Source organism: Cetorhinus maximus, chromosome 19 (assembly GCF_964194155.1).
Source record: "Cetorhinus maximus chromosome 19, sCetMax3.hap1.1, whole genome shotgun sequence".
Taxonomy (NCBI): Eukaryota; Metazoa; Chordata; class Chondrichthyes; order Lamniformes; family Cetorhinidae; genus Cetorhinus; species Cetorhinus maximus.
The window spans coordinates 47,601,489-47,616,442 of NC_135897.1; the positions used below are offsets into that span (position 1 = coordinate 47,601,489).

A 14,954-nucleotide genomic window follows, 5' to 3' on the forward strand; every position below is an offset into this window, starting at 1 on the left:
GGATTCATTTGGATAGCCAGGGTACCCTTTTGGAGACATAAGGTACCTATTTACATACAATCCTGGGACATTTTTGGGGAAGGTCAGGTGCCCTGTGGAAGAGGCCAAGTGCCCTTTGGAATTTCTAAGATTAGGCATGAATGTGCGTAAAATGTGCATAAACTCATTGGAACTGTGAAGCTCACTGGAGCTGTCAAAAACTGTCAAAAGTGTCAAGATGGCCTGTCAAAGGGAGCTCCACCCTGCCACCCTTGACATTCCCATCATCACTGTGCTCTTCTATCTCTAACCCTTGAACCTCCCTCATCATCCTTGACCCTGTCATCGTGAATGTGTGCATGCCAGCTCTCTCTCCTGACTCTACCCCCATCCCCATCGAGATTCCTCCTTTGTTCCAACACCCTCCCCACATCATCCTTGGAGTGTCCACTAGATCCTGTGACCTGCCCTATGAGACCTTTAAATATCCCTATCTCAGGCTGGACCTGCCCCCCAACCAAATCAAACTCCCGCTATGACTGCGAACATTCCCTCTGCCTGCCAGCACTCTAAGTTTGGCCTGTAGGACACAAATGTGGAAAGTGCTGACCCCACCCTTTAGGCCTCATTTTGTTTATCAATACTGACTGTAACATCCCCCACTACATCAAAGACATTAGGCCCACCCCACTGTACACCACCGTGCCCCGGCCCCATCAACTGTCCTCCCTCAAAGCCCTTTTCCTTTCGTCCACGGCCCTGCCTGAAACCCCCTACCCCTCCTGACCCCTGACTTGCCTTTGTGAGTCTTGCCTTGCCATTCTCCTGATTCCCTCCCTTTTGCCACAGAGTTCGACAAAGACAAACACTCATCTCAGGCACAACTGCACAAAGACAACTGGTGCATGCCATGCTTAAACAAATATGAACTGGGTGCCATGATGCTCCCGTGTGCCACTGACTTAATCTTGAAGGAATGACTTAATTTCAAAACGTTTTAACATAATGGGTATTCATTGTATTCGAAAGTAGTACATGTAGGAACTCACCACGGACGTGAGGCTCGACCAGCCACTGTCATGCCACTGAGTTAGTTTGTCACTCTGAACTCACCGTCATGATTTTGGCATTTTGGCTCCTGCCCGATTAACTCACTCCACCACTAAGACACTAGGTAAATTAAAGTCTTCTTTCTTATTCATTTTTGAAGTGAGGACATTTGCAATTATCAACTATACACAGAGCCCTGGTCATTAAAGTCCCCATAGTGGGGAGGGCAGAAACGAAAAACAGAATAAAATGCTTCACAAAATCCACATTATGTATTTAAAAGTAACAGATATAAAGAAAACAGGTACACAGAAATGTTTGATCATGTTGAATTCCCTCATCTCAAGATTTATTTGATATTAGAAACCACTTTTGTCCTCCTCTCCCATGTTTGATATTAGAACTCCATTGACAATATTGTTGTAATGACTTGCAATGACTCTTGCACATCCTTTATTTTCCAATGATATTGACATGTTGCAAGCCAGGTTGCAAAAAAAATCATGGAATAGGAAATCAGTTAAAAATGGAGTTAGAAATTGAGGTTTGAATCTGTGTCAAATTTGTGCTTACTCTGAGTTTTCTGATGGGCGTCTGTGGGGGGTATGCAAGTCTTTGGCACAAGTTTCCATGAAAGCATTCATTTAAGACATGTGTTTGCTGGCCTGACAATTCCAAGACATTGCGTCATTGCTGCTAGGCCAGCATTATGCACCTTTAAGTGAAGCAAAACACAAGGCACAGCCACCAGAAGTTTTTATAATTGTCTATTCTAACCTTTTGGAGAAATTAACCTTCAATGTTGGGAAGTTTTTTTTGCACCACATTACTGCTTGTTTCTTTTGATTGGATCAATTTTCTCACTATTGTTTGGTTAAACTTGAATATACGTGGCGCTATACTGTTGAAGACACTTTGCATGACATAGGCTGTTCTTCCCTGCCCTCTGGATGTTAGCGCAATCCTGCCTCATCTCATACATGAAAATACGTGGAAAATGACTAATTTCAAACTTTGCTGCCAGGAGGAAATGCATATGTCGCTTAAGGGAACTGTGTCTGTACACATATACTCCTTCCCAGGAAATCCTGTACCTTCCTGCACCTTCTGCACTACCAGCGCAGGATGCAGTTTTTCTGGGAATGCACTAGACCACATAAATGAAGGAACAGCAGAAAACCTGGCAAAGTGTCTTTAGTGTGCTGGCAATGCAGCTGCGTTGTCAAAAACACACCAGCAATATCAATGCACTAATAAGTGAAATTTCAACCTCTAAATAGTGTTTCTTTAATAATTTGTTGATTTGATTACTCTTACCACTTCCCCTTAGGAGCATAGTTGATGCCTTATACTAAAAGCTTCCTTAGGATGGATTCAGGTGAAGGATGAAGTTAACATATTACAGCTCAAAATAAACATTACCCCTGTTAATTTGTGGGGTAAAAATTTTTTATGCCTTAATTGGCAAAATTGGAATCAAGGGAAATCAGGGGGAAATTTGACACAGATCCACTGGTTGGAGACATATGTAGAACAAAGGACAATGTGTGTGGTTATTGGAGGTCAGTCATCTCAGGCCTAGGACATTGGGGATAGTGTCCTAGCCCCAATCACCTTCAGCTGCTTCATTAATTACCTTCCCTCCATCATAAAGTCAGAAGTGGGGATGTTTGCTGATGACTGCACAATGTTTAGCACCATTCACAACTCCTCAGATACTGAAACAGTTTGTGCCCATACACAACAAGACCTGGACAACATTCAGGCTTGAGTTGACGTGTGGCATGAATTTTACTTGCCATTTAAGTGCCAAGCAATGACCATCTCCAACAAGTGAGAATCCATTCAATTGCATCACCATCGCTGAATCCTCCACTATCAACATCTTGGGGACTTCCCATTGACTAGCTTACCATGGGCCAGCCGTGTAAATACTGTGGCTGCAAGAGCAGGTCAGAGGCTGGGAATTCTGTGGGGAGTAACTCACCTCCTGACTCCCCAGAGCCTATACATCATCGACAAGGCACAAGTCAGGAGTGTGATGGAGTACTCTCAATTTGCCTGGACGAGTGCAGCTCCAACAACACTGCAGAAGTTCAGCACCATCCAGGACAAAGCAGCCTGCTTGATTTGCACCCAATCCACCACCTTCAATATTCACTCCCTCCATCATTCACACACTGTGTGTACCATCTACAAATGTACTGCAGCATCTCACCAAGGCTCCTTTGACAGTACCCACCAAACCCACCACCTTTACCACCTAGAAGTACACAGGCAGCAGATGCATGGGAACACCACCACCTGCAAGTTCCCCTCCAAGCCACACATTATCTTGACCTCGAACTATATCACTGTTCCTTCACTGTTGCTGGGTCAAAATCCTAGAACTCCCTTCCTAACAACACTGTGGATGTACCTATACCACAAGGATTGTAGTGGTTTGAGAAGGCGTCTCGCCACCATCTCCTCAAGGGCAATTAGGCTCGGGTAACAAATGCTGGCCTAGCCAGCAACACCCACATCCAGTGAATGAATAAGAATAACTGAATAATAAGTCCAAAGCAAAAGCAAAATTCTGTGATTGCTGGACATCTGAAATAAAAATAGAAAATGCTGGAAATACTCAGCAGGTCTGGCAGCATCTGTGGAGAGAGAATTAATGGTTCAGGTCAAGGTCCTTTCTTCAGAACTCAGTAGAGCTGTTGAGTATTTCTAGCATTGTCTGCTTTTATTTATAGTAAGTCCAAAGCTTACATAAATGGCCCAAGCATGTCATCGTGCATCAGGCAACTGAAGAGTGTATTACTCATCATGGATCAAAATTCTGGAACTTGCTCCCTAACTGCATTGTGGGTGTTCCTACACCAGATGGAACTGTAGTGGTGAAAGAAGTGGACTCACCACCACCTTCTCAAGGGCAATTAGAGATGGGCAATAAATTCTGGCCTTGCCACCAATGCTCACATCCTATGAATGAATAAAAAATATTTGGCAGGCAGGCTGAAAACTGATTTCTCAGCTAAAGCTCTATTCTGCGACTAGGACTTTTCATGTGATCCCTTACTAAGCTTTTGAAACTTAATTAATGTAAAGTAAATTAGGATGTGCTGAGGTCATTCACTGTTAACTTAAAACACCATTGCACCAATAACCCCTCAAAATGATGCAATATCCTTTCATTCATTTCGTTGCGGTTGTTTTCAGTTGTGTTGTTGCTGGTTTCAGCAGTGGGTGTCCTATTGCACTATTTTTCTGCTGTTCCCAATCTTCCATCTGGCAATTGCCACTAGCTAGGGTTGCCACAACCACAATTCTCAAGATGGGCTCCCTGCCTTTTAATTGGTTTGAAAGAAGGAAGAAAAAGATGATCTAAGAAGGTGACTGCTTTTACTTCTTTAGACTTGCATTTGTTCCATCCAATATTTATGGCATTTTCCTTTTACAGATGCATAATACAATATACAAATTACAGACACACAATCCAAATGCTTACTCACTTGTATACTCTGTACACCAAAAACCACAAGGCTCTCACTTATTTGGTCTCAACTCCCAATGATAGAGAAGGGAATGGTAGCATAGTGGTTATGTTAAAGGACTGCTAATCCAGAAGACTGAACTAATGCTCTAGGGATACAAGTTCAGATCTCACTGTGGCAGTTGGGGAATTTAAATTCAATTAATTAAATAAATCTGGAATAAAAAGCTAATCTCAGTATTGGTGACCATGAATCTACTGGATTATTGTAAAAATCCATCTGGTTCACTAATGCCCTTTCGGGAATGAAATATACTGTCCTTACCCAGTATTGGTTCTTAACTGTCCTCTGAAATGGCTGAGCAAGCCACTCGGTTGTATCAAACCACTACGAAAGAGTTGAAGAAGAATAATATCCATGACAGTATTGGTTGAAGTCACATGGCATAATTCTTTTGGATGCAAAGTCCTGTCTTCACACTGGCAGCACTATCCATCATGTTGTGTGGCATTACCACTGGGCTAAATGAGATAGGTTCAGAACTGATCTAGTGATCTAGCAGCTCAAAGCTAACCATCCATGAAGCATTGTGGAGTGTTAGTAGTAAAAGAATTATATTCCATCACAATGTGTAACCTAATGGTTCAACATTCTACCTTTATCATCAAACTAGGGGTAGTGTAGGAGACCACACCAGGAGCAGCAGGCACATCTAAAAATGAGGTGCCAATCTGGTGAAGATACAGATAGTACTACTTACTTGTGAAACAACAGAAGCAACATGCTATAGAAAGAGCAAAGCAATCCTATAGCAAACAGATCAGATCAAAGCTTCGCAGTCCTGCCACACCCAATCATGAATGGTGGTGGACAATTAAACAACAAATGGGACAGGAAGGCTCCATGAACATCCCCATTCTCAATGAAGTAATGCACATCAGTACAGAAGACAAAGCTGAAGCATTTGCAACCATCACCAGCCAGAAGTGCCCACCGAGTGATCCTTCTTGGTCTCCTCCTAAAGTTTGCAACATCATAAGTCTTTAGCCAATTCGATTCACTCTATTTAATATCAAGAAATGGCTGAGGGCACTGGATACACCAAACATTATGGGTCCGACAACATCCCAGTGTAGCACTGAAGGCTTGTGCTGAAGAACTAGCCATGCCCCTAGCCAAGCTGTTCTAGTACAACTAGAACACTGACATCTACTTGATAAAGTGGAAAATTGCCCAGGTATATCTTGCCCACAAAAACTAGGACACATCCAATCCTGCCAATTATCTCCCCATTAGTCATCAAAGTGATGGAAGGCATGTTTCACAATGTTATCAGGTGGCATTTACTCACCAATAATCTACTCAACAACACCCAGTTTAGGTTCTGCTGGGACCACTTGGACACAGGTCTCATTACAACTTTGGCCCAAACATGGAAAAAAAGAGCTGAATTTCATAGGTGAGGTGAGAGTGACTGCCTTGACACCAAGGCAGCATTTGACCTAATGTTGTATCAAGAAACGCTTGTAAAATTGATGGTCAATGGGAATCAGGTGGAAAACTCTGCACCGGTTGGAGTTATACCTAGCACAAGGAAGATGGTTGTGTTTGGTGGAGGCCAATTATCTCAACCCCAGGACATCTCTGCAAAAGTTTCGCAGGATAATGTCCTCCCTCCGACCATCTTCATCTTATTTATCAATGACCTTCCCTCCATCATAAACTCAGAAGTGGGGATGTTTGCCAATGATTGCACAGTGTTCAATTCCACTCATAACTCCACAGATATTGAAGCAATCTGTGTGCATGTGCAACAAGGCCTGGACAACATTTCAGGCTTGGGCTGAGAAGCACACACAGCAGAGGTCATGTCTCAACATTTACAGTGTTAACAATAAATTACAATTGTACATTTACAAAGGCAGAGTCCTCAGCAAACTACTTGGTGCTCTGGCCGATACAGTGGCTTCCACACTCAGCCACTTCCACATGGTGCTCCTCTTGTGGCCTGAGGTAAGGTGAAGGCAGCCTGCTCACATGTGACTGCTTGCAGCTGAAATGCATATGGCAATTAGTTTTCCTCATCGTGGAGATGCCTGTGAGGGCACTGGTGTCAATGCAGGAGTAGCCTCTATCACAGGATCTTGCTGCATTGATAGTCCCTGAGTCAGTGGGACCAAGGAGGCCTATGATGAAATTGATGATGGTGCCCATGAGGGGTGGGACCCTCATTGATGACTGCCTCAGCACTTGGCTGGCACTTTGGATCACTGGGGGAAACCACCAGCTGGTGGCACAACTGACATCCACTCCATGCCCCTTTGCACCATCAGCACTACTGACAGGTCAATGCTGCAGATAATGTCATTCATTCTGTGCATGTATTTGTATCCACTCAAAGTGCTGTCAATATGGCTCTCCACAGCTTGGCCACTCTCTCAATTGAGGAGCTCATGCGTTCAAAGCCCTGAGAGATAGCAGTGTGATGAATGGACTCCTCCACTCTCAGCCCATGGCTTGTGCTACCTCAGGGAACACTGACATGTGAGTACACAGTTCTTGCTATTAGTCAAAGTAGAGCTGCCTTGCCTGTAACTCCCAAGGCCCTGCATCTGTGCCCAGATAAGCAAGTTGTGTCGGTCCTCCAACCTCCAAGAGGGACTGCCCACAGCAGCCTCTTCCTCTTACAACCCCTCAAGCTCACTAGTGCAGTGATCTTCATCCAGTGCCACCCTGACTAAACACACGCAGGACCAACCAATGTGAGTGTATCTACATTGGTGGAGGATGCACTTGAATGATCTGTTAATGCTGGCTCTCTTTAGGAATCTTGAGAGGCCTCTGATGATGCTGCTGCACTTGCATGATAGCCCTCCATGACTGACCCGTGGGAGACATAAGACGGGGATCATAAGAGCTTGGCTGTGACAGCAGATGCCTCTGCAGAGCTGAGGCTTCTCAATGCAGCTGAGGCATTGTCATGCTGTCAGATCTTTCATCTACAGGTCTACATTTTCACCCTCTCCTCCATCGTCCACTTGGTCACGCAGGACCACCCTGGAGATTTCCACCATCGCTTCCTCTGTGGCTGTGAGGATGGCAAGCTGGGGCATTCCCTCCCATGTGCACACCCTCTCCAGTGAATTCTGTGTCCTCTTCTATTGCAACACCAAAAGAAGTGAGAGATAAGGCAATGCTGCCCCTGTCACCAATGCCAATGACTTTTTAAAATAAGAAGATGTATGTATCAGGGCTGCCAGGTCCTCAGCATCGTGAGGGCTCTGAGCATTGCTGACAGGTCACTAATTACTTTGGGCATGCACTTCTCCCATTTCCAGGAATATTATGCACCCTAAGGCTGCTCAGCTGGCATGTCTGCTGGAGGCTGCAGATCTGGAGGCCTGTCATTTGGGCCCAGTGTTGGACTCATCTTGCCAGAGTGAAGGAGGTAATTAAATCTCTTGTGGCACTGCACGCAGTTCCTCCAGATGATTTTAGCTGCTGACAATATCTGCCACCTTCAGCCATGCCTTCTTTAGCTGGGTGGCCTTCTCCTCCCACCCTTCGGAAACAAGACCTCTCACCTTTAGCTCTCTGCCTCCAACAGCACCTCAAGGGTTCCATCTGTGAACTGTGGAGCAGCCCTGCCCCGCGTGTCATGCCTCTGCTTCTCCTCCTGGTGAGCTCGGGGGTTCCACAGTAAATCAAAACAGCTGTCACAGTAATGGCTGCTGCCATGCCTTTAAATCTGGCCCATACTATACAAATACCAGCCCCATCCTGCACCCGCCACTGTCACTTGGCCACCAGACCCATCCACGAGTCAATAAGTAGCTGACATTGGGGAAAATCGCAGGCTTTGACTGTTTCGTTCCCAGTCCAGGGTCAGGACCCAGATATAAGACCAGAAGATATAGGAGCAGAAGTAGGCCATTCAGCCCATTGAGTCTGCTCCACCAGTCAATGAGATCATGGCTGATCTGATAATCGTCAACTCCACTTTCATGCCTTTTCCCCATAAGCCTTGATTCCCTTTCTGATTAAAAATCTGTCTATCTCAGCCTTGAATATACTTAACGACCCAGCCTCTACAGCCCTCTGTAGTAAAGAATTCCACAGATTCACTACCCTCTGAGAAAAGAAATTCCTCCTCATCTCTGTTCTAAGTGGGCGCCTCTTTACTCTGAGATTAAGCCCTCTGGTCCTAGACTCTCCCACAAGGGAAACCAACCTCTCAGCATCTACCCTAAGAATCTTATATGTTTCAATAAGCTCGTCTTTCATTCTTCTAAATTCCAATGAGTACAGGCCCAACCAACTCAACCTCTCCTCATAAGAAAATCCCTCCATACGCGGGATCAACCTAGTGAACCTTCTCTGGACTGCCTCCAATGCCAGTATATCTTTCCTTAGATAAGGGGACCAAAACTGTTCACAGTATTCTAGGTATAGTCCACTAGTGCCGTGTATAGTTTTAGCAAGACTTCCCTATTTTTATACTCCATTCCCTTTGAAATAAAGGCCAACATTCCATTTGCCTTCCCTATTACCTTCTGAACTTGTATGCTAGTTTTTGGGATTCATGCACGAGGACACCCAAATCCCTCTGTGCTGCAGCTTTCTTCAGTCCTTCTCCATTTAAATAATATTCAGCTCCTCTATTCTTCCTGCCAAAGTGCATAATCTCACACTTTACCACATTATATTCCATCTGCCATGTTTTTGCCCACTTAACCTGTCTATATCCCTCTGTAAACTCCTTGCGTCATCCTCACCACTTGTCTTCCCACCTATTTTTGTCTCATCCGCAAACTTGGTGATAGTACATTCATTTCCCTCATCCAAGTCATTAATATATATTGTAAATAATTGTGGCTCCAGCACTGATCCCTGTGGCACTCCACTAGTTACATGGTTCTGACTTTGGGTTTCTGACCCTGGAGGCAAAAACCTACACAAGGTCTTTTTGTACTTTGACCATAAAGAATTTTATTGCTGAGCAGGTCAGATGTGGCCCATGATTACTTTAACAGAATCGCTATCTGTAAGGCAATCTTCATATACAGCATTAGTGAGATGGGTGGTGGATGGAGTATATGCTGCACCCATCTGAAGGTACTAGCTTAGTGCCCAGTCCAATTTCACAGCTGCACCCAATTTTAATGAATCCAATAAGCTGCCAGCACAAAATGCCGTCCCGAGCAGTATCTGCCAGTCTGGAACAGGAAATTCAGCAGGGTGACCAATTCTGAAGGACACGCAACAGCACCTTAAAGAGGATGGATGGAAGCACTAACGGAAAGGGAGCAGCAGTTTTTAGTGGCAGGGAAATTTTTTGCAGCACCTAGAGTTGGAAGGAGATTAAAGTCACAAGCAACTGCAGTTAAATTGAGTGGCAAACCTGCCTGAAATTTTCCTTACTGCAGCTCTTTAAATTATGCTTAAAATTGTCACTTTCTAATTTCTACCACTTTCTAAGTGCAAGAACAAGAATCTTCAGTAGCAATACAGCTTTGAAAATTATGATCCAATTTACATTCATTAATGAGACTCCGGCTGGTTTCCCACTGGAGTTCTGGTCACCAGGGTTGAACTTAAATCTGAAAATTGGTATGGGTGGACAACAAGCAGCAAATCAATACTTCAATTCTGCTCATAATTTTATTTCCTCTATTGCCACGTTTTCAGATGTAAACAAAATGGCGGGGACATGAAATCACCCTTATGGCGTCTATTATCTTAAAAATACTAATGGTATAATCAATTCTAATTTAAATGGAAAATATGAATGGAATAATCACTGATTAATAGAGAACTGGAAAAGAAAATACTCCTTAAACCAGTGATCTCACTCTGAATGGACTTGGATATAAATTATGCTAAAACAAATGCAAAGTTCAGCTTAAATTCATTCTTAGGTTTGCATCTCACACTGTAGTAAGCACATATGCAAATTTAACAAGAAAATACAATCAAATTTTCTGGCTGGAATAAAGTAACTAATATTTCTATATGTAAAAGGAATGCTAAGGGGCACAATGCAAAATGACCAATTAATATCAAAACTTTGCAAATCTAATCAGACTAATAAAATGCAGCGTATATAAAATTCCATCATATATTGGTACTTAGCCGCAATCTATGAACCATTTTTATGTTTCAGCACCTGTAACAGGATTACACTCACCTATCTGTACAGCACTGCTGGTGGTCTCCAAGCAACATGTCAGTGTTTTGCTGAAAGGGCCCCATATCATCAAATTGCCCCTCACTTCTTCCCTAAGCACTGCCAGTTCAATCCTTATTCCCTGAAGGAAAGTGGCTACTTGCTCCATGGTGTGTTCCTGCTGCTTTGTTCTTTCCCTGTGAAATATGATATTGATTCAGTTCAAAGATAGAATTCCCTCTGTTAAATTACTTGGACCAGATTCTAATGTAGTGCTTATTCAGTCCTTCTTACATAATCTTAATGCAGTCTAACAGTCAATCTGAAAGAATTCAGCACTCTCACCTCAATGAAACCTAAATTGGAGATTGCACAAAATAAAAATGTTGTTCGCATCAGAGTAATGAAAGACCATCCATGAACCTAGATGATTACTTTAACTTGGCTAGGGACTGCTGTCTTTAATTATTTGTACTGATGCTATAAGCATGCAACGTGTCACCTGCTTTGTTTGGTCCCCTTTATCCAATGTAAACCAAAATAATTTGCAAGTCTGTTTGGAACATTTGAAAGGTTCCAAATAGTTGTTAAACATCTGCTGTTTTTTTCCTGTCATGCTATCCTGATTCTTTATTAAATACAAAACCTTTTAATTTCACATGCCATGTCTCCAAGTGGCATAATGACAACATGCGTTTCAATGCTTTTTCCTTTCCAATTTTCCAGTAATAGTGTGATTTTACTGGTTTCCTTACCTGAAATGTTTTGATTGGTTCTGGGCTACTACTAGCTGACCTTCAATGTCTTCCACTTTCAAAAACATGCTCTTCAGTTCTTTCTGCTTAGTTGCAAGTTGTATACTCAAGAAATTCAAACTGAAAAATAAGTGAGAAATGTAATTATTTTACAATAGGGAACGAGGGAATATTTTGAGCAAAACAAATGCCTATTTTTTTCAATAAATTTATCAAATAAGCATGACTACATTGTTGGTATTGATGCAAACATTTTTAAACAAGCTAATGCAAACTACATTGGTGCTATTTTAACAGCAATGCCTTATCCTGAAATATATGTTTCCCTGCTTCAAATATCTGTAATTGCTTATAAAGTAATACACAAGCTAGCTCCTGGGCTAACAGCAATTTTCTGAGCTCTTTCCCTCTGCTACTACATTTTTGGTCAGCCGTTCCCATCCAATGCCTTTCTCCCCATCTCCTTTCCTGAATTGCTAAAGATAGCCTGGCTCTGACAATGAATCCATTTTAGTTCAAAATACAAGTTCGAGCTATAAGTTTAAAGCCACCTGAACAGAATCCACTACTCAACACTGCTTATTCTTTGTCTTTACTGAGATCTTTTCAAATGCTGGAACATTGTTGAAATTTGACTTGCAAGATGCCTAGATTTCACTGTTATTAGTACTCTGCTTGACTCAGTTGATGTAACTCTGCTACTCAGTTGTTTCAAGTTTTAAGGTACCTTTTTTCTAGCATACAACCAATCCCCACCTGCTGCTGCTACCTGACAAGTCTCTGATGACTTTAATGCACTTCAAGGGATGTAGCATTAAGCAATGGCAGCACCCCTGACTAGGGGCATACCAAATTCCTTGGATTGTCCTGAATTTTTGGTCGTCTCTGCTTACACAACTCTCATCTATGGCTCCAAGACATGTCCTGTGCATAATGGCAGTCACACTAGGGCAATTGCATTGGATCACAGGCTAAACTAGGTAAGGGTAGTTAGCAGGTTTTTATCCTGTGTGTTAAGGAGGCACCCATTTCATTGCATAAGTATGTGCCGAAATAGGTAGGCTGAGTAGATATGCAAACTTCTCTGGTTAAGGTGGCGCAGTAGCAAGCCTTTGTGGGAAGCTCACATATTCAATATGGTTGTTTCGGGTACTGCAAGACATCAGCTGCTGTCTTATCCATCTCCTGACGTCTCAATCGCATCTTGCCACTGGATTCAGATAGCGGACGGTGTAGAGAGCTTAAGGCAAAATCTGCACAAATTTCCCTCACTTAAATCAACCTCATGCACTCGTGCCATTCACCTCATCCATTTTCTTCTCATCATTATCTTCGATACATTCATTCTACAAACCATGTATTGATGGGAAAGCAGAAAGCAGCTCAGGATATAGGGGATTCCTCACTGAATGAAGCTGCAGTGGAGTTCAGCAGCCTTCTTTAGAATAGCACGGGGATAAGGCAGGGGAGTGGGATTAGATAGATTGACCTTTCAGCAATCCAGTACAGGCTCAATGGGCCAAATGGCCTCCTTCTGCACTGTAAAGATTCTGTGGCTTCTCACCTCCCTGGCATGAAAAAGAGGCTAAAAAAGTGCCCTAAAATTGCTCATATTTCTGCTTCTTGGTCTACATGTTGCAGTTATCGGGCTACCTATTTTCATGATCTTAAACATCTAAAACCAAGAACTAAATCTTTCCATCTCACTATTTCTGCCTGGAATTTCAAACACCTGTTGTTTCAGGTTCTTTCCTCTTGCTGAGGGTTGGATGCAATGTTGCATCAGTTGCTCCTATTGTAAGCTGTCCTCAATGCCTCCTGATAGCTCATGTTTACCCATTCCTTGATGTTGCTTGTCTGAGAAACTCTTGGCCTTCCTTGGCTTTTAAACACGAATGGGTGATTATTTCACTAATAGATCTGAATACAGATTGTGCTGATTGCCAAAACAACTGAAGAGATATAAAACAGACATTGCAGTACTAAGTGAAATTTGTTGGTAAATTCTGGAGTTGCCAGCGTAAAAGAAACAGCATTGAGACCAGTGCTCAATTTGTTATCAAGTCCAGTATCACAGACAGACTTGAGAACTTTCCCAAAAGGTACATGGGAACATTGGAATTAGGAGCAGGAGTAGTCCATTAAGCCCTTTTAGCCTGCTCTGCCAAGATCATGGTTAATCTGGTTGTGGTCTCAATTCCACTTTCCTGTCTGCCCCCCATAACCCTTGACTCCCTTGTCTATCAAAAATCTATCTAATTCAGCATTAAGTAAATTCAATGGCCCAACCTCCAGTGCTTTCTGGGGAAGAGAATTCCACAGACTAATGATCATCTGAGAGAAAAAGTTTCTCCTCATCTCCATCTTGAAAGGGAGACCTCTTATTCTAGTCTCCCCACAAGAGGAAACATCCACCCAGTATCCACCCTATCAAATCTCCTCAGGGTCTTATATATTTCAGTAAGATCACTTCTCATTCTTCTAAACTCCAATGGATATAGACCAAATTTGTTCAACCTTTCTTCATAAGAAAAACCCTTCTTCCCAGGTGCAGTAAAACTTGCCTACTTTTATATTCAATTCCTCTTACAATATATGTCAACATTCCATTTGACTTCCTAATCATTTGCTATACCTGCATACTAAATAATCAATGACCTCCTGATGACACTAGGATTGCTGCCCACTGCAAAATATCATCTTCCTTCTCTTTTTAGGCAGTACCCCGAGATCGAGGTTGACTCTGGTTCGATGAGTTCTGAGATGGCTGATAATTAAGTCCAATGCTCAATTTGCAGACTCTGCCACATGTAGGACAGGTGGTGCTTGAAGGGTTGGGTAGGTGGGTTGTTTGAAGGTTCGCGCAGTCCCTCCAATATTTCGATTTTGCCTCTGCGTGTTCCTGATGAAGTTTCTAGTTTTGATCAGGGCGTCCCAAAAGAGCTTTCTTCATTTTGGAAATGTCATACCACCATCATCATCAGTGCCTGTACACTAACCATGACAAATCCAGATGAAATCAAAATCAGGTTCTATGAAGATCTACATCATTGTTGTTTCTCCGATGCCTAAGAATGACAAACTCATCACCCTGGACACTTCATGCTAAGCTTGGATCAAATCATCAAAGCTGACGGTGGCATCGTTGGCAAGCATGGAATTGGAAATTGCAACAGCAACAGCTTCCTGCTTCTGAAGGCAATATGTTAAGCACAGCCTTATCATCACCTTTGATTATCAAACTAGATCAAAATATCTTGGGTGGATCCTCCGGCTGAAACCTACACTTAATTGATTACATCTTAGTCAGAAAAAAAAGCATCAACAGTGTCAAGATCCCCAAAGCAATGCGAAGTACCGGATATTGGGCAGACCATTGCCTCATTCACTCAAAGTTGTACAGTTACATTTAACCTCCTCAAAAGCCCCAGGGCAAAAGAAGCACCCAACAAGTTAAACTCAAACCAGTTTGCTCAGGACAAGAACTCTGCACAACTATTCAAAAACATTTGATCATTGTAA

The 14,954-nt window shown here is 42.8% G+C and overlaps 1 protein-coding gene across 2 annotated transcripts in view; it reads right to left on the minus strand.

Moving 5' to 3' along the window:
* lekr1 (Leucine-, glutamate- and lysine-rich protein 1) overlaps window positions 1-14,954 on the minus strand; it is a 284,281-nt gene that overhangs the window by 118,622 nt on the left and 150,705 nt on the right. For both annotated transcript variants that reach the window (XR_013579595.1, XM_078563804.1), the window contains exons 4-5: window positions 11,433-11,552; window positions 10,699-10,874 (exon numbers count right to left, since the gene is read on the minus strand). Coding sequence is in view for 1 of the 2 variants with exons in the window: in XM_078563804.1 (XP_078419930.1) it covers window positions 10,699-10,874; window positions 11,433-11,552 (296 nt within the window). In the remaining variant the exon portion in view is untranslated. The remainder of the gene's footprint in view (window positions 1-10,698; window positions 10,875-11,432; window positions 11,553-14,954) is intronic.